Source organism: Musca vetustissima, unplaced genomic scaffold (assembly GCF_032173495.1).
Source record: "Musca vetustissima isolate MV318-11 ecotype Yass unplaced genomic scaffold, APGP_CSIRO_Mvet_v1 utg17949, whole genome shotgun sequence".
Taxonomy (NCBI): domain Eukaryota; kingdom Metazoa; phylum Arthropoda; class Insecta; order Diptera; family Muscidae; genus Musca; species Musca vetustissima.
In genome coordinates, this window is record NW_026878543.1 from 24,274 (window position 1) to 48,280 (window position 24,007).

Here is a 24,007-nt window from a genome sequence, read left to right on the forward strand (position 1 = left end):
TGAAGTATATTAGCCATGAGGTGATAAAATTGGTAATCAACCTGAAAATATTAAAAACAAAAAATAAAAATTTTTTTATGCGATTTGCGATTATAAAGGCATTAAAGGTTGATTGTAATGCCAAACAAATGTTAATTATTAGGGTCATTTTTTTAAACGAATATTGATGGTAAAAGCATCGTGAAGGCAAACAAATTTGACAGGCTAAAAAGTTTTATTAAAATGGGCGCATTATGATTTAATTTTTTTTTTACTGCAGAGGATATATAATCTAAAATGGTTTTATGGATGATATAAAATATTTTTAAAGATTGCACGCCTGTTGGCAGTACTTAAGAAATATTTTTAAGAAAATCAAAGCCTGTTGAAAAAAAAAACAAATATTTAATAAAAAAAAACATTCTTAGAAAAATATTTATTTCAAAGGAAGAATAAATTTGGGTTACATAAAATTAAGTTCATTTAGACTATTTTGTATTCTATTGGCTCATTTGGTCTACAATCACAATCCACTAGACCTTCTATCAGATCAATTATTCTCCGAACTTATACATTTTTATTAGTTTTTATACCCTTCACCACACTGTGGTACAGGGTATTATGTCATTGGGCATATGCTTGTAACAGGCAAAAATAATCGAGATAGATCCATGGTTCCTTTTGAGAATATACATAGAATCACTTTCTGAGTCGATTTATGCATGTCCGTCCGTCCGTCTGTCCATGTTAAATTGTAAACAAAGTACAGGTCGCATTTATGATCCGAATTGGATGAAATTTGGCACAGCCCATTTATTTGGCCCAAGGACGAACCGTATTGAAATTGGGAAAGATCAGTTCAGATTTACATATAGCTCCCATATATATTTTCGTCCGATCTAAGGTTAATAGTGTACCAAAGTCCCTATATATCTGTCGATTTGCACGAAATTTGGCACAGAGTACTGAATTAGGTACAAAATGATGTGTGCCAAATTTCGAGAATATCGGTTCAGATTTAGATATAGATCCCATATATATTTTAGTCCGATTTAAGGTAAATAGTGTACCAAAGTCCCTATATATCTTTCGATTTGCATGAAATTTTCCACAGCTTACTGAATTAAGTCTAGGATGACGTGTGCTAAGTTTCGTGAAAATCGGTTCAGATTTAGATATAGCTCCCATATATAGTTTCGCCCGATTTGGTGTACCAAAGTCTCTGAAAATCATTCGAGTTGCACGAAATTTGGCATAGCGTACTGAATTAAGTCTAGAAAGGTGTGTGCTAAGTTTCTTGAAAATCGGTTCAGATTAAGATATAGCTCCCATACATATCTTCGTCCGATTTAAGGTAAATTGTGAACCAAAGTCGCTACATATCTTTCGATTTGCACGAAATTTGGCACAGCGTACTAAATTAAGTATAGAATGATGTGTGCAAAGTTTCGTGAAAATTGGTTTAGATTTAGATATAGCTCCCATATATATCTTCGTCCGATTTAAGGTTAATGGTGCACCAAAGTCTCTGAAAATCATTTGATTTGCACGAAATTTGTCATAGCGTACTAAATTAAGTCTAGAATGATGTGTGTTAAGTTTCGTGAAAATCGGTTTAAATTGAGATATAGCTCCCATAGAATGATTTTGTTAAGCTTCGTGAAAAGATCCATAGCTAGGCCGATTGACACAACGTACTGAAGTAATATAAATTAGTCTCTGGCAAGTTTCCCTGAAATCGATTCAGATATAGATATATAACAAAAACGCGACGTCTCTTAGGATACACATGTAGAATATACCCAAAGTGGTGAAGGGTATCATATAGTCGGGCCAGTCCGACTTTATTACATTCCTTAATCACATTCCTAATCTCCCACCTCTAATGTCAGCAAAGCTAATTTTTATCGCTCAATAAAATAAAATATTTATTAATTTAGCCACACAGACAAATGCAATGATATCGAAAGCTAAATTTAATATCAACGTTATTGAACTCTTTGTGGCTGAAATATGGGCATATAATCCGTCTTCAAAAAGTAATTAATTCAAATAAAAAAAAAAACAAAGGAAAATAATAATAAATATTTATTTAGTCCAAGCTATAACATATGCAGAAAATTTATTTTCGCATTAGGTTTGAAATAATGACCTTTTGAAGAGATTAACAAAATTTTGCAAACAAAATAATAAGAGACATTGAAAAAAAATATATATATAACATCGGGAAAGTATACAACATATTTTAAAGTCCTTTGAAGAAATATTTTTTTAAAGATCCTATCCTGTTAATAGTCCCTTGAAGAAATATTTTTTTAAATATCCTCGCCTGTTAATAGTCCCTTGAAGAAATATTTTTTTAAAGATCCTCGCCTGTTAATATTCCCTTGAAGAAATATTTTTTTAAAGATCCTCTCCTGTTAATAGTCCCTTGAAGAAATATTTTTAAAGATCCTCGCCTGTTATAGGCCCCTGAAGAAATGTTTTATTTTTAAAGATCCTCTCCTGTTAATAGTCCCTTGAAGAAATATTTTTTTAAAGATCCTCGCCTGTTAATAGTCCCTTGAAGAAATATATTTTTAAAGATCCTTGCCTGTTAATAGTCCCTTGAAGAATTTTTTTTAAAGATTCTCGCCTGTTAATAGTCCCTTGATAAAATGTTTTTTAAAGATCCTCGCCTGATAATAGTCCCCTGAAGAAATATTTCTTTAAATATCCTCGCCTGTTAATAGTCCCTTGAAGAAATATTTTTTAAAGATCCTCGCCTGTTAATAGTCCCTTGAAGAAATATTTTTTTAAAGATCCTCGCCTGTTAATAGTCCCTTGAAGATTTTTGTTTTTAAAGATCGTCGCCTGTTATATTCCCTTGAAGAAATAATTTTTTAAAGATCTTCGCCTGTTAATAGTCCCATGAAGAAATATTTTTTAAACATCCTCGCCTGTTAATAGTCCCTTGAAGAAATATTTTTTAAAGATCCTCGCCTGTTGATAGATTGATTCTATATATGTTTTTTAAAAAATCAATTCCTGATGATAGTTTCAAACCGTTGAACGGAGTCGTTTAGTCGGACGGGGCCGGCCATACGATACGATATTACGAGCCTTGGCAATATTTCGTTATAGTTGTACCCTCTTACCCGATTAGAGGTCAACATCACCTCTTCCTTACACTGACATATTTTCCGAATATTACTTATATTCAGTAACGTGTTTCTAATTACTTGTCCATATTCATTCAACGTGGGTTGTGTTGTTCGGCTTATAATTGTGGCCTATAGATCGACTCAAAAAAACACAAAAAATAAGTTTTCGGGCCACTTCATCCGAAAACTATTATCTGATCATCACCGAAAATTATACGCGTTGTCCTTGACCATAACCGGAACCTCATGGAACATTTGAAAGAGATCATCGCTATATTTCCGCCCTCTAGTGTGGTAATGAGTTACTTAATAATATATGAATACGTAAGCACCTGTAAATATTTAAGTGTAACACCCATATCCGAGTACATACGACAATAAAATTGGTATTAATTTAAAAGCCAACCACTCCTCTTAGATGTACTATAAACTTCTCGGGTCCATGTCCTTCAGGGTCAAATATATATGCCTATATATAATTCGCGATGTTTGGGCCATAATTGCGGCCTCTGGAGCGACCAGAAAAACGGACAAAAATTAAATATTTGGTCCATTTCATCCCCTAAATATTAACCGATCTCTACCAAAAACAATAGGAGTCTTCATTGGCCAGAACCCATCCTACATGCAAAATATCGTGAAGATTGGTTCATAACTGTGGCCTGTATCGTGTTTACAAATTATAATGGACAGACGGACGAACACACAGTCTAGATCGACTCAACTACTCGAGATATGGCGATCGGTATACTTAAAGGTTGATCTAGGACCAATATTTTGCGGCTTGAAAATATTCTTTAATAAATCCACGCCTTGTGATAGACCTTGAAAATATTCTTTAATAAATCCACGCCTTGTGATAGGCCTTGAAAATATTCTTTAATAAATCCACGCCTTGTGATAGGCCTTGAAAATATTCTTTAATAAATCCACGCTTTGTGATTGGCCTTGAAAATGTTCTTTAATAAATCTACGCCTTGTGATAGGCCTTGAAAATATTCTTTAATAAATCCACGCCTCAGTTGGCCCTTGAAAAATATTCTTTTATAAATCCACGCCTCAGTTGGCCCTTGAAAATATTCTTTAATAAATCCACGCCTCAGTTGGCCCTTGAAAATATTCTTTAATAAATCCACGCCTCAGTTGGCCCTTTAAAAATATTCTTTAATAAATCCACGCCTCAGTTGGCCCTTGAAAAATATTCTTTTATAAATCCACGCCTTGTGATAGGCTTTGAAAATATTCTTTAATAAATTCACGCCTTGTGATAGACCTTGAAAATATTCTTTAATAAATCCACGCCTCAGTTGGCCCTTTAAAAATATTCTTTAATAAATCCACGCCTCAGTTGGCCCTTGAAAAATATTCTTTAATAAATCCACGCCTCAGTTGGCCCTTGAAAATATTCTTTAATAAATCCACGCCTCAGTTGGCCCTTGAAAATATTCTTTAATAAATTCACGCCTTAGATAGACCTTGAAAATATTTTCAAATAAATCCACGCCTTGTTATAGGCCTTGAACAATATTTTTTTTAAATCCGCACCTAATGATAGACCTTGAAAAATATTTTTTTTTTTACAAAATCCACGCCTAATGATAGACCTTTAATAAATTATAGATTTTAATAAATCCACTCCCGTTGATAGTCATTGAAAACTATTTTTCAAATCCACGCTTCTTATAAATCTCTTAAACCCCCCATATGAAATTCATTGAATAAATTCCATTACTTAAGCTCTCACATCACTGAAGAATCAAAAAAAATGTGAACACCAAATGTGTCATTTCTAGCTATGATGCCTAAGGGGCCAATAGGGTGAGTGCGAGGAAGAACAGAGTTGGGGGGCAAGAAGAAATACACATGATTTTCGCTTTAGGGCTTAAAGGCCATAACTGAATGGTTTTTGGAATTCATGAAAATTTGTTTTCGGTTTTTTTTTTGTCTTCCTCACCTGAAACTATCAAAGAGTTTTGGCCCTGCCCAAGGATTGTGACGAGTGTGGCATATGATCTCGAATATGCCCGGTGAATGGTGAATACCCCAAAGTCATTTACATTCAAGCAGAAAAGTCCCAATGGCAATATAGAGGTTGGTTGGTTGGTCGGTAGTACCGCATTGAATATTGAGGTATGAGAAAAAAATTTGGAATCGCATGTGTTACAGGGTGTGTGTCTGTGACCAAATGTGGTTGGCATATTATCATCACCTGTGAGAGAAACTGTGGTGACAGTCTGCAATTACATGCATACATACATATTCAATATACGGAAAATGTAAATAAAAGTACTCACACGCACACATTTACCAATCCTTTTTGACAATTCATAACCTTTTGGGTATTTTTGCTCAGTTTATTCAAGTGTTACATCTCAAATGTTGCCCTCACCTCGTCCCCAACCCCCTTGTCATCTATTCTTGTGTACCATTTCCAATGAAATAATGTGGTCATTATGGGCCAACTTTTTTTGTGGAATAAGCCTTAAAGAATTCACAGGAATTTGAGAAGAACTCTCCTTTGTATTTGTTTTGATTTCAACATTAAAGTCTATCTTCCACTCCACATAAGGATCCAATTAGTTTTCAAGTTTTTTTTCTGGGAAAAAATCATTAAACCATGACCCCTGTCTTTAAACTGAAACCAGAAATTCTTACCAAGATGAGAGTTGACGAAATGATGTCGACGTGCCATTCATGCCATTCGACATTGATTTCGAAGTCATTTGACAGAATTTTGTCATTTGGGCATCTAACCAAGTGACAGAGTAAAATTACAAATGATGCCCTTTTGAGTGAGTGGATCAAGGATTTGTTGTGGGCACACTTCAAACTGTAATGAACCTTAGATTGCAATTTTGAAGTGAATGATCTCAGGTTACATTTTTTTTTTGAAAAACATTTTTTTCAACTCCAGGAGGAGTGGATTTTAAAAAAAGAGATTTGGAAGGTCTCCAAGGTTTGAAGGTATCCAAAGGTATGGATTTATTAAATAATAATTTTTTAAGGTCTCCACAAACGTCGATTTATCAAGGTCTATCCCATGGCGTGGATTTTATAAAGAATATTTTTAAGGTCCATCCCCAGGCGTGGACTTTTTAAAGAATATTTTACAAGGTCTCTTCCTATGTGTGGATTTTATAAAGAATATTTTTAAGGTCCATCCCTAGGCGTGGAATTTTTAAAGAATATTTTACAAGGTCTATCCCCAGGCGTGGAGTTTTTAAAGAATATTTTACAAGGTCTATCCCTAGGCGTGGAGTTTTTAAAGAATACTTTTCAAGGTCTATCCCTAGGCGTGGAGTTTTTAAAGAATATTTTTCAAGGTCTATCCTTAGGCGTGGATTTTTTAAAGAATATTTTTCAAGGTCTGTCCTTAGGCGTGGATTTTTTATAGAATGTTTTTCAAGGTCTATCCGTAGGCGTGGATTTTTTAAAGCATATTTTTCAAGGTCTATCCTTAGGCGTGGATTTTTTAAAGAATATTTTTCAAGGTCCAACTGAGGCGTGGATTTGTTAAAGAATATTTTTCAAGGGCCAACTGAGGCGTGGATTTATTAAAGAATATTTTTCAAGGTCTATCCCTAGGCGTGGAGTTTTAAAAGAATATTTTTCAAGGTCTATCCTTAGGCGTGGATTTTTTAAAGAATATTTTTAAAAGGTCTATCCCTAGGCGTGGATTTTTTAAAGAATATTTTTAAAAGGTCTATCCCTAGGCGTGGATTTTTTAAAGAATATTTTTAAAAGGTCTATCCCTAGGCGTGGATTTTTTAAAGAATATTTTTAAAAGGTCTATCCCTAGGCGTGGATTTTTTAAAGAATATTTTTCAAGGTCCCCAAGCATGGAGTTTTGAAAGAATATTTTTCAAGGTCTATCCTCTGACGTGGATTTGTTAAACATTATTTTTCAAGGTCTATCCCTTTTTAAAGAATATATCCCTAGGCGTGGATTAAAAAATATATTTTCAAAGTCTATCCTCTGGCGTGGATTTATTAAAAATTATTTTTAGAGCCTATTTTAAGGCGTGAACTTTTCAACAAATATTTTTAAAGCCTTTTTTATACCCTGCACCATAGTATGGAGGGTATATTAATTTTGTCATTCCGTTTGTAACTCATCGAAATATTCATTTCCGACCCTATAAAGTATATATATTCTTGATCAGGGTAAAATTCTAAGACGATCTAGGCATGTCCGTCCGTCTATCGGTCCGTCCGTCTTTGTAATGTATTCTATATTCTGAAGGAATTGAGATAGAGTGCTGAAATTTTGCATAGTTTTGTATTTTGCCTGCAGGCAGGTCTAGTTCGAAGACGGGATATATCGGCGTAGCTCCCATATAACGGTACCCCCCAATTCCCTTATTTTGCGGTTCTTGAGCGCGTTTTTCATCCGAATTCGCTGAAATTTGGTACATTGGGTTCTCATTGGGTACTAAATGTCCCCACCAAAAATTGTAAGTATAGGTCCACTTTTTCTGGTAGCCGCCATATAACGGTATCTCCTAATTTTCAGTAGTTTGGGGGTTTTTATCGTATTTTTTCACCGAATTGGCTGAAATTTAGTATTTTGAATTCTTAATAGGTACCAAATCTCTCCACAAAAAATTATGAATATAGGGCCATTTTTTGGATAGCCCCCATATAAGGGTACCCCACAATTTTCGATATTTTGGGGTTCTTGAGCGCGTTTTTCTACCGAATGCGTTGGAATTTGGTATTTTGTAGTCGTATATGGTAGCAAATCTCCTTACCAAAAATTATTAATATTCGCGCTCTTTTTGGGGTAGTCCCCATATAACCCCATTTTTTTTATTAAAATAGTTATCTGATTTGTTCCTCGTTCTGGGTTTGGTTCTAAGACTCTGTTGGAATTATTTCACCTGCGGAGGATATCGAGATAAAAAACTAGAACGTAAGGTTCGATAATGAACTATATATGAACTATAACCCGCATTTAGACCTAGCCCCTCTGTGGGAGGTACCAGATGGAGTGGACCGATATTCCCCATCTTCGAACTTAAACTAAGTTTGGAAGAAATAAGAAGGGAAATAAGATGGGAAAAGGTTGGATGAAATCAAAATTTTCTGAAACAAATTTGGTCCAAAGAAACATGGGGTCTAGATCCAATATTTCGATGGGGATCATTTTCACCTTGTCAAAGTGTATACACCCTCATTAGCCATAAGGCTGAGGGTATAATTATCCATTAAAACTTTCTGAAAGTTGTATCATGGTTAATATAATCGGTTTGTAGAAATGTCGGTATGAGTCCACTTTTTGGTATTTTCCCTATATTTTCATTTCAAGTGCTTGTCAGTAAATCTATGCCTTTCAGTTCGGCCAGGCCGAACTTAACGTTTTTTTACTTGTTTAATTTTCAGGCGTGGATTTTTGTAATGTTTTTAAATCCTATCTTCAGGCGTGGATTATTTTCATACATATTTTTAAAGCCTATTTTCAGGCATGGGGTTTATAATATTTTTTAACATTATTATCAGGAGTGGATTTTTTTAAAACCTATTTTCAGTCTCTAATTAAAAACAATATATATTTTATTTTTTCCAGTTTTACCGCTCTCTTATAATTCTCTGCACGTGCCCTCGCAATGAATAGACCACCCTCCATGGACGAGAACATAGTCGGACGTGAACTAACTTCCCCAATTGCTGCAAATCAATATCAGCAACAACCACAACCATTGTCATCGACAGCAAAAGATGACACTTTGTTTGGCAATGGCCTGTCGGCCACAAATGAAATACCATCACGTATCGTCGGCAACGGCGGCGGCTCATGTCAATACGAGAAGCGTGAACGAGTTGTCATTACCAAAAATGTTATCGTTATTGGTCTGGCATTTATGATACACTTCACAGCATTTCATGGTACCTCAAATCTCCAAAGTTCAGTAAATTCTGATAAGGCTCTGGGCACCACAACACTGGCTGTCATTTATGGATCATTAATATTATCGAATATATTTTTGCCAATGTCCGTGATAAGGTGAGTAATAAAAAGCAACAACAAATAATATATATATGTATATGTCTGAAATTTAAGCTGAGGATTTTAAGGAGGATACTAAACGAAAAAAATTAGGGATTTTCCCCATGTCATGTGGAAGGGAGAAGCCTCCGTAATTTTTTAAATAAATTAAACTATTTTACATATCTACACATACATATGTATTCTCCTATTTTATAATATCATAAATTGTTTTTATTTTATGGCCCTGCTGTCATAATCACTGGGACAACATAACCTCAAACTTGTTGTTCACAATTTTTGGGAACTTTAATGTTTTGTTTTTCATAAAAATGCCAACTGTAATTTTTGTTGACATGTGACATAAAAACAGCAGAGCAAAACACATGATGATGATCCCCCAAAGCAGCCTTAAAATATATTTAAGAATTTTTTTTAAATAATGGAGTCTACTTTTAGGCAAACAAAAAATGGGTTTAAGATTGAAATGAATATCTGCATCTTTTCAACAAATCCCCATTAATTGTTGTTTGAAAAGTCGTTAAGAAGAAAAAAACAAATTTTAATGTAAAGCCAATGCCACCCGTTGCCCCCCGTTAAGTATGCAATTAAAATCAGACCCTTTTTTCCGTAGACACCATTAACTCATCATCTCATCAATTTCTGCAAAATGAAAGTCATTAAAGTTTTTTCGTCTTTGGGTCTAATTTTTGTTTTCATTATTTTGAAGAAAAAGCAAAGAAAAAAACTAAACAAAAATAAAATAAATGCCGGATTTAATGGCTGTATTATAGTCAACCCCATAAAATAGACTGCAATTTATTAACCAAATTGACCCGCAGTATTGAAGAAAATAAATGGAAATTTAATTACTTTGACGTTTCAATAAAACAGAAATGAAATGTTTAAAGTAACAGAAATTGAGGACTGAAAAATCGGAAAATTTGAGAAAATAATTTATTGAAAATCCCAGGCCTCTAATAGAATATCTTTAATAAATCCACGCCTCAGTTGGCCCTTGAAAAATATTCTTTAATAAATCCACGCCTCAGTTGGCCCTTGAAAAATATTCTTTAATAAATCCACGCCTCAGTTGGCCCTTAATAAAAATATATTCTTTAATAAATCCACGCCTCAGTTGGCCCTTGAAAAATATTCTTTAATAAATCCACGCCTCAGTTGGCCCTTGAAAAATATTCTTTAATAAATCCACGCCTCAGTTGGCCCTTGAAAAATATATTCTTTAATAAATCCACGCCTCAGTTGGCCCTTGAAAAATATTCTTTAATAAATCCACGCCTCAGTTGGCCCTTGAAAAATATTCTTTAATAAATCCACGCCTCAGTTGGCCCTTGAAAAATATTCTTTAATAAATCCACGCCTCAGTTGGCCCTTGAAAAATATTCTTTAATAAATCCACGCCTCAGTTGGCCCTTGAAAAATATTCTTTAATAAATCCACGCCTCAGTTGGCCCTTGAAAAATATTCTTTAATAAATCCACGCCTCAGTTGGCCCTTGAAAAATATTCTTTAATAAATCCACGCCTCAGTTGGCCCTTGAAAAATATTCTTTAATAAATCCACGCCTCAGTTGGCCCTTGAAAAATATTCTTTAATAAATCCACGCCTCAGTTGGCCCTTGAAAAATATTCTTTAATAAATCCACGCCTCAGTTGGCCCTTGAAAAATATTCTTTAATAAATCCACGCCTCAGTTGGCCCTTGAAAAATATTCTTTAATAAATCCACGCCTCAGTTGGCCCTTGAAAAATATTCTTTAATAAATCCACGCCTCAGTTGGCCCTTGAAAAATATTCTTTAATAAATCCACGCCTCAGTTGGCCCTTGAAAAATATTCTTTAATAAATCCACGCCTCAGTTGGCCCTTGAAAAATATTCTTTAATAAATCCACGCCTCAGTTGGCCCTTGAAAAATATTCTTTAATAAATCCACGCCTCAGTTGGCCCTTGAAAAATATTCTTTAATAAATCCACGCCTCAGTTGGCCCTTGAAAAATATTCTTTAATAAATCCACGCCTCAGTTGGCCCTTGAAAAATATTCTTTAATAAATCCACGCCTCAGTTGGCCCTTGAAAAATATTCTTTAATAAATCCACGCCTCAGTTGGCCCTTGAAAAATATTCTTTAATAAATCCACGCCTCAGTTGGCCCTTGAAAAATATTCTTTAATAAATCCACGCCTCAGTTGGCCCTTGAAAAATATTCTTTAATAAATCCACGCCTCAGTTGGCCCTTGAAAAATATTCTTTAATAAATCCACGCCTCAGTTGGCCCTTGAAAAATATTCTTTAATAAATCCACGCCTCAGTTGGCCCTTGAAAAATATTCTTTAATAAATCCACGCCTCAGTTGGCCCTTGAAAAAATTCTTTAATAAAAACGCCTCAGTTGGCCCTTGAAAAATAAATCCACGCCTCAGTTGGCCCTTGAAAAATATTCTTTAATAAATCCACGCCTCAGTTGGCCCTTGAAAAATATTCTTTAATAAATCCACGCCTCAGTTGGCCCTTGAAAAATATTCTTTAATAAATCCACGCCTCAGTTGGCCCTTGAAAAATATTCTTTAATAAATCCACGCCTCAGTTGGCCCTTGAAAAATATTCTTTAATAAATCCACAGTTGGCCCTTGAAAAATATTCTTTAATAAATCCACGCCTCAGTTGCCCTTGAAAAATATTCTTTAATAAATCCACGCCTCAGTTGGCCCTTGAAAAATATTCTTTAATAAATCCACGCCTCAGTTGGCCCTTGAAAAATATTCTTTAATAAATCCACGCCTCAGTTGGCCCTTGAAAAATATTCTTTAATAAATCCACGCCTCAGTTGGCCCTTGAAAAATATTCTTTAATAAATCCACGCCTCAGTTGGCCCTTGAAAAATATTCTTTAATAAATCCACGCCTCAGTTGGCCCTTGAAAAATATTCTTTAATAAATCCACGCCTCAGTTGGCCCTTGAAAAATATTCTTTAATAAATCCACGCCTCAGTTGGCCCTTGAAAAATATTCTTTAATAAATCCACGCCTCAGTTGGCCCTTGAAAAATATTCTTTAATAAATCCACGCCTCAGTTGGCCCTTGAAAAATATTCTTTAATAAATCCACGCCTCAGTTGGCCCTTGAAAAATATTCTTTAATAAATCCACGCCTCAGTTGGCCCTTGAAAAAATTCTTTAATAAATCCACGCCTCAGTTGGCCCTTGAAAAATATTCTTTAATAAATCCACGCCTCTGTTGGCCCTTGAAAAATATTCTTTAATAAATCCACGCCTCAGTTGGCCCTTGAAAAATATTCTTTAATAAATCCACGCCTCAGTTGGCCCTTGAAAAATATTCTTTAATAAATCCACGCCTCAGTTGGCCCTTGAAAAATATTCTTTAATAAATCCACGCCTCAGTTGGCCCTTGAAAAATATTCTTTAATAAATCCACGCCTCAGTTGGCCCTTGAAAAATATTCTTTAATAAATCCACGCCTCAGTTGGCCCTTGAAAAATATTCTTTAATAAATCCACGCCTCAGTTGGCCCTTGAAAAATATTCTTTAATAAATCCACGCCTCAGTTGGCCCTTGAAAAATATTCTTTAATAAATCCACGCCTCAGTTGGCCCTTGAAAAATATTCTTTAATAAATCCACGCCTCAGTTGGCCCTTGAAAAATATTCTTTAATAAATCCACGCCTCAGTTGGCCCTTGAAAAATATTCTTTATAAATCCACGCCTCAGTTGGCCCTTGAAAAATATTCTTTAATAAATCCACGCCTCAGTTGGCCCTTGAAAAATATTCTTTAATAAATCCACGCCTCAGTTGGCCCTTGAAAAATATTCTTTAATAAATCCACGCCTCAGTTGGCCCTTGAAAAATATTCTTTAATAAATCCACGCCTCAGTTGGCCCTTGAAAAATATTCTTTAATAAATCCACGCCTCAGTTGGCCCTTGAAAAATATTCTTTAATAAATCCACGCCTCAGTTGGCCCTTGAAAAATATTCTTTAATAAATCCACGCCTCAGTTGGCCCTTGAAAAATATTCTTTAATAAATCCACGCCTCAGTTGGCCCTTGAAAAATATTCTTTAATAAATCCACGCCTCAGTTGGCCCTTGAAAAATATTCTTTAATAAATCCACGCCTCAGTTGGCCCTTGAAAAATATTCTTTAATAAATCCACGCCTCAGTTGGCCCTTGAAAAATATTCTTTAATAAATCCACGCCTCAGTTGGCCCTTGAAAAATATTCTTAATAAATCCACGCCTCAGTTGGCCCTTGAAAAATATTCTTTAATAAATCCACGCCTCAGTTGGCCCTTGAAAAATATTCTTTAATAAATCCACGCCTCAGTTGGCCCTTGAAAAATATTCTTTAATAAATCCACGCCTCAGTTGGCCCTTGAAAAATATTCTTTAATAAATCCACGCCTCAGTTGGCCCTTGAAAAATATTCTTTAATAAATCCACGCCTCAGTTGGCCCTTGAAAAATATTCTTTAATAAATCCACGCCTCAGTTGGCCCTTGAAAAATATTCTTTAATAAATCCACGCCTCAGTTGGCCCTTGAAAAATATTCTTTAATAAATCCACGCCTCAGTTGGCCCTTGAAAAATATTCTTTAATAAATCCACGCCTCAGTTGGCCCTTGAAAAATATTCTTTAATAAATCCACGCCTCAGTTGGCCCTTGAAAAATATTCTTTAATAAATCCACGCCTCAGTTGGCCCTTGAAAAATATTCTTTAATAAATCCCCTCAGTTGGCCCTTGAAAAATATTCTTTAATAAATCCACGCCTCAGTTGGCCCTTGAAAAATATTCTTTAATAAATCCACGCCTCAGTTGGCCCTTGAAAAATATTCTTTAATAAATCCACGCCTCAGTTGGCCCTTGAAAAATATTCTTTAATAAATCCACGCCTCAGTTGGCCCTTGAAAAATATTCTTTAATAAATCCACGCCTCAGTTGGCCCTTGAAAAATATCTTCCACGCCTGCTGCTAGGCTTTGAAAATATTATTTTATAAAACCACGGCTGATGATAGGCATTGACAAATATTATTTAATAAAACCCACCTGGTAATAGGCCTTAAAAAATATTATTTTATAAAACCACGCCTGATGATAGGCATTGACAAATATTATTTAATAAAACCCACCTGGTAATAGGCCTTAAAAAATATTATTTTATAAAACCACGCCTGATGATAGGCATTGACAAATATTATTTAATAAAACCCACCTGGTAATAGGCCTAAAAAAATATTTTTTAATAAATCCACGCTTCCCATAGGCCTTAAATTTTTTTTTGATAAATACACGCCTGGTGACAGGCCATGAATATATTCCTTACAATAATTTAGTATTTTAGTTATCATTGCCTAAAACTATGCCACAACTAAAGTCCTCGTACGGTTCCTTCTTTTATGTCTAGCCACTAACTTTTATTCCATAAATATTTCCTATTTTATTGCATCCTTTTAGGGGCGACGCCATAAAATTTCCTCAACATAATTAAAACAAGTCTCAGAATTTATTTTTGTTGGTACCAACATTTCGCAATTTACGTTCATGCATAGATATAGATATTAATATAGCCGACACGCATCATTGGGAAAAAATATTAAAAGAGTTTAGTTGTGCCATTTATGTATTTGTTGACATTTTAGCTTCTATGCGCGCCTAAAAGTTGGTATCATAAAATAAAAGTTTCACAATTACGAGGAAGATTATGTTATTATATTTGTTTGAGAATTATGGAATTTTTATGTGGACTACAAATAAGTCAGTGACCTTTAAATATTGAATGTAATGGAGGAAAATATCTTTAGGCTATGGATTAATTTTTTTAATTAAGCTAGTTCAACTTATAGGGTCCTAAGAAAATTTGGTAATCGGACCCTGTTATCCAAAAATACATGTGATCCTATTTTCCACTTTCAGTTTGATCAAATATTTACTTTTACTTGCAACACAAAATATCAGCCTCATGCATCACTTGCCTAAAAGTATGCCTCACATTTTCTCTGTTCAGTACTCAGTACTTCTACTAATCAATTTTGAAGTATATTGTGGCATATTTATTTCAATTAATTTCTAATATTGTCTTAGTTTATTTGCATTCCTGCGCACAAATCCTCAATTGCAAATCTCTTTAAACCCATTTGCTTGGCCCATTAATTTATATTATTTACTTTTCTTGGCCATGGATAAGTGGTCTGATCTAATTTCTTAATTTAATCAATTCGGTATACAACAAGTTCACCCAGAAATATGTTTGTATAACTAAACACACACAGTGATATTTATACATATATTTATGCATTTAATTAAGAAATTTTACAAATAAATGAGAGTAAATATTTAGCTAAAGATATTTCATTCATTCAGTCATTGCTGTGTAAAGACACACACAAGAAATTCAGAAGGCAAATAATTTGTGTGGCATACTTTTAGGTTAAAATGAAATAGTTTGTGCAACTGAATGAACAATTGACATGATATGAATGGATTCTTGGTGATTAAATATGATATTTAATTTTTGTGATGAAATTTTAGTAAAAAATTTCCCAAAATCCCTTAACTGCATTAAATTCCCTTGGGAGCTAATAAAAGTTCGAAGAATAGCATATTTTTTTTAACTTTTTCATAATTTCCAATTGATTATGAATCACCTTGACTGGGAATCAAGTGAATTTTAATCATACTTTATACTTGTTAGCATTCTAAAATATATTCCGCTAAGTTTTACAATTTCAGCCAAAAAGTATGCAATGCAAATGGAAATGTGGAAAAACATGCCATAAAGTTGGCCATAGAAAATGTTGCCTTAAAAATTCGACAACTTGCATATAATTAATTCAACGTAGTAGCAGCAACAACATAAATCACTACATAGGAAATAGAGGCGTAGCAGTGGTAGGTCCTGGGGGAGAACTAATAAAAAAAGTTCTCAATGAGGGAGAATTGCCACAAAATGTTCAATCGATTACAATTTTTAGAATAATTTATTATTAAGGCAATTTTAAAATGTAACCCCCATCTCGTCTACCCCTCTGTTACCCTGAAATTGTAAAGAATTGTGTTTTTTTCTGTTATAAATTTAGCTAATTAAAACATTTTAACAGAAACAAAACTTTAATTTTGTTAAAAGCATCATCATTGTGAAATTTTAGGTAAGTAGTTGCTGGAGAGGGCTTAAGTTTACATTTTTTCCAGACATTCTCAAGGGTCTGGGCAAGTGTTGGAAATTAATTTATAACTTGTTCTACATTTCAATGGATAGGAGGAAGGAAGGTAGGATAACAAAAAAGTGAGAGTGGATATTTTAATATTTGGAGAGAAGATGAGAGATATTTTTTCTAGGTCTATCACCAGGCGTGGATTTATTAAAAAACATTTTTCAAGGGCTACACAAGGCGTGGATTTATTAAAAAATATTTTTCAAGGTCTATCACGCAGGCGTGGATTTATTAAAAAATATTTTTCAAGGCGTCGATTTATTAAAAAATATTTTTCAAGGCGTGGATTTATTAAAAAATATTTTTCAAGGTCTATCACCAGGCGTGGATTTATTAAAAAAATATTTTTCAAGGTCTATCACCAGGCGTGGATTTATTAAAAAATATTTTTCAAGGCGTCGATTTATTAAAAAATATTTTTCAAGGCGTCGATTTATTAAAAAATATTTTTCAAGGCGTGGATTTATTAAAAAATATTTTTCAAGGTCTATCACCAGGCGTGGATTTATTAAAAAATATTTTTCAAGGTCTATCACCAGGCGTGGATTTATTAAAAAATATTTTTCAAGGCGTCGATTTATTAAAAAATATTTTTCAAGGCGTCGATTTATTAAAAAATATTTTTCAAGGCGTCGATTTATTAAAAAATATTTTTCAATGCGTGGATTTATTAAAAAATATTTTTCCCGGTCTATCACCAGGCGTGGATTTATTAAAAAATATTTCTAAAGCCTATCACCAGGTGTGGATTAATTAAAACACATTTCTAAGGCCTATCACCAGGTGTGGATTAATTAAAACACATTTCTAAGGCCTATCACCAGGTGTGGATTAATTAAAACACATTTCTAAGGCCTATCACCAGGTGTGGATTAATTAAAACACATTTCTAAGGCCTATCACCTATTTTTAAAGCCTATCCTCAGGCGCGGATTAAGAAAAAACTGTATTTAAAGCCTATCGTCAGACGTGGATTTATTAAAAAATATTTTTAAGTCTATCCTAAAGTGTGCATTAATTAAAAATATTTTAAAACCTATCCTCAGGCGTGGATTTTTTTTATAAAATAATTTGTCAAAGTCTACTTTGATTTTTTTATTATTTTTCAATTATTCTCTTACTCCCCTTTTCAGATGGTTCGGTGTCAAGCTAACAATGGCCTTCTCATTCTTCGCCTATATGCCCTATATAGCAGCCCAGTTTTATCCACGTTTTGTAACCCTAATACCTGCTGGCCTAATGGTTGGATTTGGCGGTGGTCCTCTATGGTGTGCCAAATGTACTTACCTCTCCACCGTAGCTGAAGCCCTAACATATGTCCCGGGGCAAAAATCACAAAAGGATGATAACACCGTGAAATTTTTCGGTCTCTTCTTTATATTCTATCAAATGGCTCAGGTCTGGGGTAATTTAATATCATCCTCAGTGCTATCATTGGGTGGTCCAGCAGGTGATTCCAATTCAACATCTTCCTCCAATGAAACGGATACTTCACATTTGGTGGGCGAGTTGTGTGGTGCGAATTTTTGTCCCAACATTAAGGCGGAAGTTAATCCAAATCTGACACCACCTGAACCTAGTAAAATTCAATTATTGAACTCGATTTTCTTGGCCTGTATGGTGGCTGCGGTGCTATTGATTATTTTTGGAGTGGATTCGTTGAAGAGGTAAGGGGTGATTTTGAGGGGCATTATTGGAATTCTGAATTTAATATTGATGTATTTTCAGATATGGTGCCAAAAAAGGTGAATCGGGAGGTAAAGATGCCTCAGGATGGAAATTATTATTGTCCACCCTGAACATGCTGAAGAAACGTAGGCTATTGCTAATGCTGCCCATAACCATGTTCATTGGTCTGGAGGAGGCATTTTTGGCTGTGGATTTTACAAAGGTAAGGGTATAGAAGCTGGAAGGTGAGGGTAGAGAATGTTCTAGCCGATTCACCAACCTGTTTATTGTCTTAACTAATTTTCAAAATTGCTTTCCACTTTTTTTCAGTCCTTTGTTGCCTGTGGCTGGGGTATTTCCAACATTGGCTTTGCCATGATTTGTTTTGGCGTTGCCAACGCCATTGCGGCCGGATTCGCTGGTGGTATTGCAGAGAAATTTGGTCGTATTAATCTGGCAATATTGTGTGCGGTATTAAATCTATCCCTCTTCGGTTATATGTATTTCTATGAAGCCAAACAGGGTGACTATATGAAATATTGTGCCTTCGCTGCCATATGGGGTATTTGTGATGGTGTTTGGTTGGTTGTTATCAATGGTAAGCTTTGGACAAAAAAGCTTAAAAGCTTTATTTTTTCATTAATCGAAATCTAAAACCTTTTTTGTCTGTTTTTAGCTTTTTATGGCATCTTATTTCCCAAAGATTTGATTGCCGGTTATAGCAACTTTCGTTTATGGGAATCAACTGGTTCGGTCATTGGCTATATTATAAGTTCGCAGTTTTGTACATCACTGAAATTGATTATATTAATATGTGTCCTACTAGTAGGGTGTACTGGGTGAGTTATGCAAATGTAATTAAAAGAAAAATTGTTTTTAATTGTTTTTTTGTGTATTTTTCAGATATGGCATTTGCGAATATCGTGTCAATAAGAAATATAAACAACTGAAGGTTGTTATAAGTGATAATATATAATTTGTCATAATTTTTGTAATATATTTTTTAATAAAAAATTTAAGAACAAAAACATTTTCTTAATTGTTGATGTAATTTAAAAAAGATAACGTTTTTATAAACAAAAAAATAAATTGAAGATATATTTTTTATGGACTTTTTGAAAGGGGTATTTTTGTCTCTATATTAAAAAAAATGTCAAAATATTTTGAGGCACCACTTCCTAGTCACTATAACTAACTTTTGAGCTAATCGGTATATTTTAATGAAATAAGTGGATTCTGGAGCGTTGATAACCACTCATAAGCTGACATGAATTTCCAAAAATTAGTTCAACACCTATCCTAGTTATTGCAAAGACATGCAATTGCCTGAAATTAACAATGCATGGAATTTTTGACGTCACCATCTTCTAGTGGCCATAATTTTCGCTGAAATTTGAATATCGTAATAAAATCAGTTGATATTAAAGCACTGATATTCATAGATAACCTATGATATTTAAAAAAATATTACTTATAAAATTCTTCAGTTATCGCCACAAAAATATAAATACTCAAAATTTTAAATGTTTGATAAATTTTGTGTCATCATCATCCAGTGACCATAACTTTGAAAGTAATCGGTATATTTTAATAAAATAACTTGATTCTGAAAGATATACATCTGCAGGAGACTTTCTAAATGCTACAAAGATGTCGGGGATCACATACGTGAGTAATCACTAATGCATCACAATTACCCGAATTTATTAATGTTTGTTAATTTTTTGCGTAACCACATTGTAGTGAGCATAACTTTGGAAGTAATTGGTATATCTGAATAAAGTAAACCAGTGTTGAATAAGGGACATGTATTCAAGATGTGGTATAAGTTTCAAACATATTGGTTATCAATTACCTGAGTTATCGCCAAAGCAATACAATTACCCGAATGTATTAATGTTTGTCAGTTTTTGCGCCACCACATTCTAGTGAGCATAACTTTCGAAGTAATCGGTATATCGTGATGAAGTAAACCATTTTGGAATGAGAGACATTTAGGCATGATGTGGTATAAGTTTCAAAAATATCGGTGATCAATTACTTGAGTTAGTTGCTAAAGGGTTAACATTACCCGAACTTTACAATGTCTGACAGTTTTTTGGTCATAATCTTCTAGTGACCATAACTTTGAAAGTAAGTGGTATTTCTTAATAAAATAACTGAAAGATATACATCTCCTAGAGACCAACTAAATGTTACAATTATGTAGTGGACCACATACGAGATTTATCGCTAAAGCAAAACAGTTACTTAAAGGTGTCAATGTTTGTTAGTTTTTGCGTCACCACATTCTAGGGAGCATAACATTTAAAGTAATCGGTATATTTGAATGAAGTAAACCATTTTGGGCTGAGAGGCATTTAGGCATGATGTGGTATAAGTTTCAAACATTTATCTGAGCAATTTCTTAGAATTATCCGAATTTTACAATATGTGACAGTTTTTCCGTCATCCTCTTCCAGTGACCATAACTCGGAAAGTAATCGGTTCATTTTAATAAAATAATTTAATTCTGAAAAATATAAATCTGCTGGAGATTTTCTGAATGTTACAATGAAGTTAGAGACCACATACGAAAGTTCTCGCTAAAGCCACACATTATACATAGGGTATCAATGTTTATCAGTTTTTGAGTCATCACAGTCTAGTCAGTATAACTTTTGAAGTAATCGGTATATCCGAATGAGGTAAACCATTTTTGATTGAGGGGATTTAGGCATGGTGTTGTATAAGTATATAATTCAAAATTTTAACTTATCAATTAATTGAGTTATAGCTAAAGGACATAAAACTACCCGAAATTTCCAATGTCAAAAATTTGTTCGTCCTCATCTTCTAGTGACCATAACTTTGAAAGTAATGGGTATATTTAAATAGAATAACGTGATTCTGAAAGATAGACCTCTGATGGAGACTTTCTGGATGTTACAATGATGCAGTGCATCTCATACGAGAATTATCTCTAAAGCAACACTATTACCCGAATGTATCAATGTTTGCCAGTTTTTGAATCAGTACATTCTAGTGAGCATAACTCTCGATGTATTCGGTATATTTTATTGATGTAAACCATTTTGGAATGAGAGACATGAATGAGAATGAGAGAATGAGAGACAATATATAGCCGTTTTTGCGTCATCATCTTCTGGTGACCATAACTTTGAAAGTAATCGGTTTATCGTGGTAATCTAACACGATTTTGACGCGGTAATATCTCGAATATAACTGGGGGTTACTCTGTATTGCGATGCGTAAGAAAAATTGTATCACATCGCATAATTGGTACTCTCTAATTCGTTTTCGTATTCCTATCGCATCTACTATACGCAAATGTGGCATCACCGAACTCTATAATACGAAAACGCATGTCAAACTAGTTCGTTAAACGCAAATATCTTGCGTTAACAAAGTAGCAAACGCAAAGGAAGCGAAACATGTAAGTAAGCACAATTAAAGATTTTATTTATATCTAAATTAATTATTTTAGGGATAATACAAAAAATATTTGAAGACTGAGCATCGTTAGTTGATTTTATTGAGCATAAGAGCGATTTGGCAAAGGGACAGTTGAAGAGTTTAAATGCTAAACAACGCGCAAACAATTTGTGGACAAAACCGGCTGATGACCTCAATACAAATGGACCTCCTGTAAGAGATGTCGCTGGTTGGAAAAAATAATGTATTCTATTTTTATATAAAATGTGAAACTATGTGCGCATATTACAGGTTGGTATTGATAACCACCTTGTACAAGCAATTTCAAAGCAGCGGCCACTTTTATTGGAGTTGGAATTGCTGTGGATGCATTTGGAACGACGAGCGTTTAATAAATACATAAACGCATCTTTATTGAGACAAAAATTATATATATAAATCTATACAAATTAAATATGTATTTGAAAACGTTTGTCACATAATTCGTACTTCTATTTTCATACCCGTGGTCACTTTAATTTTTTTAATTCGCTCATAATTTTTGTTTTAAAAAAAAAACACTCGTTCCACACAAAAATATGTTTTTATTTAAAAATTTTTGACGTTTCCTTTTGTCATTCATCGTTATTGTTTGCTTTGTGGTGACAGTGTTGCCCCATTTTCGGTTTAGTTTGCAAATGCGTTTGCGTGAGCGATACAGAATACCAAATTGTACTATTAACGCATTCGCAACGCAATACAGAGTAACTCCCCTGAATGAAGTAAATCAGTTTTGAATCAGAGACATTTTGATACGATGCGATATAAGTTTTTGGTGGCCAATTTCTGGAGTTATCGCTGAAGGCCGAATTTTAAATGTGTGGCAGTTTTTCCGTCATCATCTTCCAATAACCATAACTTTGAAAGTAATCGGTTTATCGTGGTAATCTAACACGATTTTGAAGCGGTAATATCTCGAATATAACTGGTATAAGTTTCCAAACTGTAGGTCATCAAATATTTGAGTTATTGCCAGAGGATTACAATTACCCGAATTTTTCAATATAAAGCAGATTTTGCGTCATCATTTTTGAGTAGCTATAACATTTAAAATAAACGTCAGATTGCAATAAAATGTACTGTATTTGAACCGTTGGATAGTCATAGACCTCACATCAAAAGGATAGACGTTCAAAATTCTAAATCTTTAAAAAAAATCTTCAAAATAAAACCACATTTGTTTTTTTTTTAATTTTTTATACATACTTTTTTATTACGTTTTTTTTGTTGTTGTTGTTGGTTTTTTTATATTTTTTACTGTTGAGTTATTACAATCATTTGTTTTTTTTTTGTTTAAATAATAATAATATGTACGTTATTCGATTTGTTTTTTTTTCTTCTTTTTTCATTTAAATGCTATAATTTATTATTGATTTTTTTCATATTGTTGTATTTAATTTTAATATTTAAATTAATTTGCAGTTTTCTTGTCATCTATTATTTATATATGGATCTATTGTTGTTGTTATGGTAGATTTTTTACTTACTAAAATATAGAATAATTAATAATAAAATTTTACATATTAATATAATTATCATATATATGTATATAATATTTAATTTTTTATTTTTAAATATTATTTTAGTTTTTTTCCTTTAATGCTAAAAGTTTTTTTTTTGTTTTATATGAGACAATTACATTTTTTATTTAATGTTTTTTTTTATATTTTTTTATTTATTTTTTCTTTTAAATTATGCCCAAAAAAGACCTGTCATTGTGTGTGTTGTAACATTCTAGAAAAAAATCATATTTATTATTATAATTTTTTTATAGTTTATGTTTTTTTTTGTTAATGATAAAAAATATATATATATCTTAACCAAGGAAATTGTGTTTATTTATAGTTTCCTTAGTAGTTGTTGTTTTGTCTTTGTATGTGTGTGTTTCCATTTTTTGTTGGTTTGTGGAATGGCACGTTTGAATAGATGTATGTCATTGTAGATTTTGTGCTAGATTCTTTTTTGTAAGACATGGACTGAAGAGTATCTGAACGGAAGTGGCTATATAAATTATAAGGGAGGAAATTGAGCTAAGATATTGTTTTTTTTTTCAATGAAATCTTGCATCTCATATTTAAAAATATTAAGAAAAAGTAATATAATTAATTAAAATAATTATTAAAAGGCTATAGGCTATGTGGCTATATTTGTCGGCAACACTTTGTCCTGTCTTCTACTACCAATTGTAATTGATTTGTCTTCAACTTTTTAACAAATTGCTCTATTAACATAAACAAGGTGTCTTATTAAAGGGCAACATGTTGTCTTTATTATAATATTGAACAACATTATTCGAAAAAAAACTTATTTAAGTTTGGAATTTTTAATAGTATACTTTAAAGCAATTTTTCCTATACAACATTTCATATTTGCATGAAGAGCTAACGAAATAGCTGCAGTTCTTTCCTTTCATATGATACCAATTTTATTAAAATACCTCAAGTAGTTCAAAAGTTATGGCACAAAAACCATAGCCTTAATTTTTTCATTTTCCCCTACTCAATCCATTGCCCC

General features: G+C 33.2%; 1 protein-coding gene across 1 annotated transcript; it reads left to right on the forward strand.

The window, feature by feature from the left end:
- The first annotated feature begins 8,728 nt into the window (after positions 1–8,728).
- On the forward strand, positions 8,729–18,995 carry LOC133323287 (UNC93-like protein). Its single transcript, XM_061532226.1, has 6 exons — positions 8,729–9,126; positions 17,485–18,018; positions 18,080–18,242; positions 18,350–18,617; positions 18,696–18,858; positions 18,923–18,995. The coding sequence occupies exons 1-6, from the start codon at positions 8,729–8,731 to the stop codon at positions 18,993–18,995; spliced, it is 1,599 nt and encodes a 532-aa protein (XP_061388210.1).
- The last annotated feature ends 5,012 nt before the right edge of the window (positions 18,996–24,007 follow it).

Coding starts and splice junctions, on each gene's coding strand:
- LOC133323287 (XM_061532226.1), top strand. CDS start 8,729: ATGAATAGACCACCCTCCATGGACGAGAACATAGTCGGACGTGAACTA. Junction 9,127..17,484: donor TTGCCAATGTCCGTGATAAG/GTGAGTAATAAA, acceptor TCCCCTTTTCAG/ATGGTTCGGTGTCAAGCTAA. Junction 18,618..18,695: donor TTGGTTGGTTGTTATCAATG/GTAAGCTTTGGA, acceptor GTCTGTTTTTAG/CTTTTTATGGCATCTTATTT.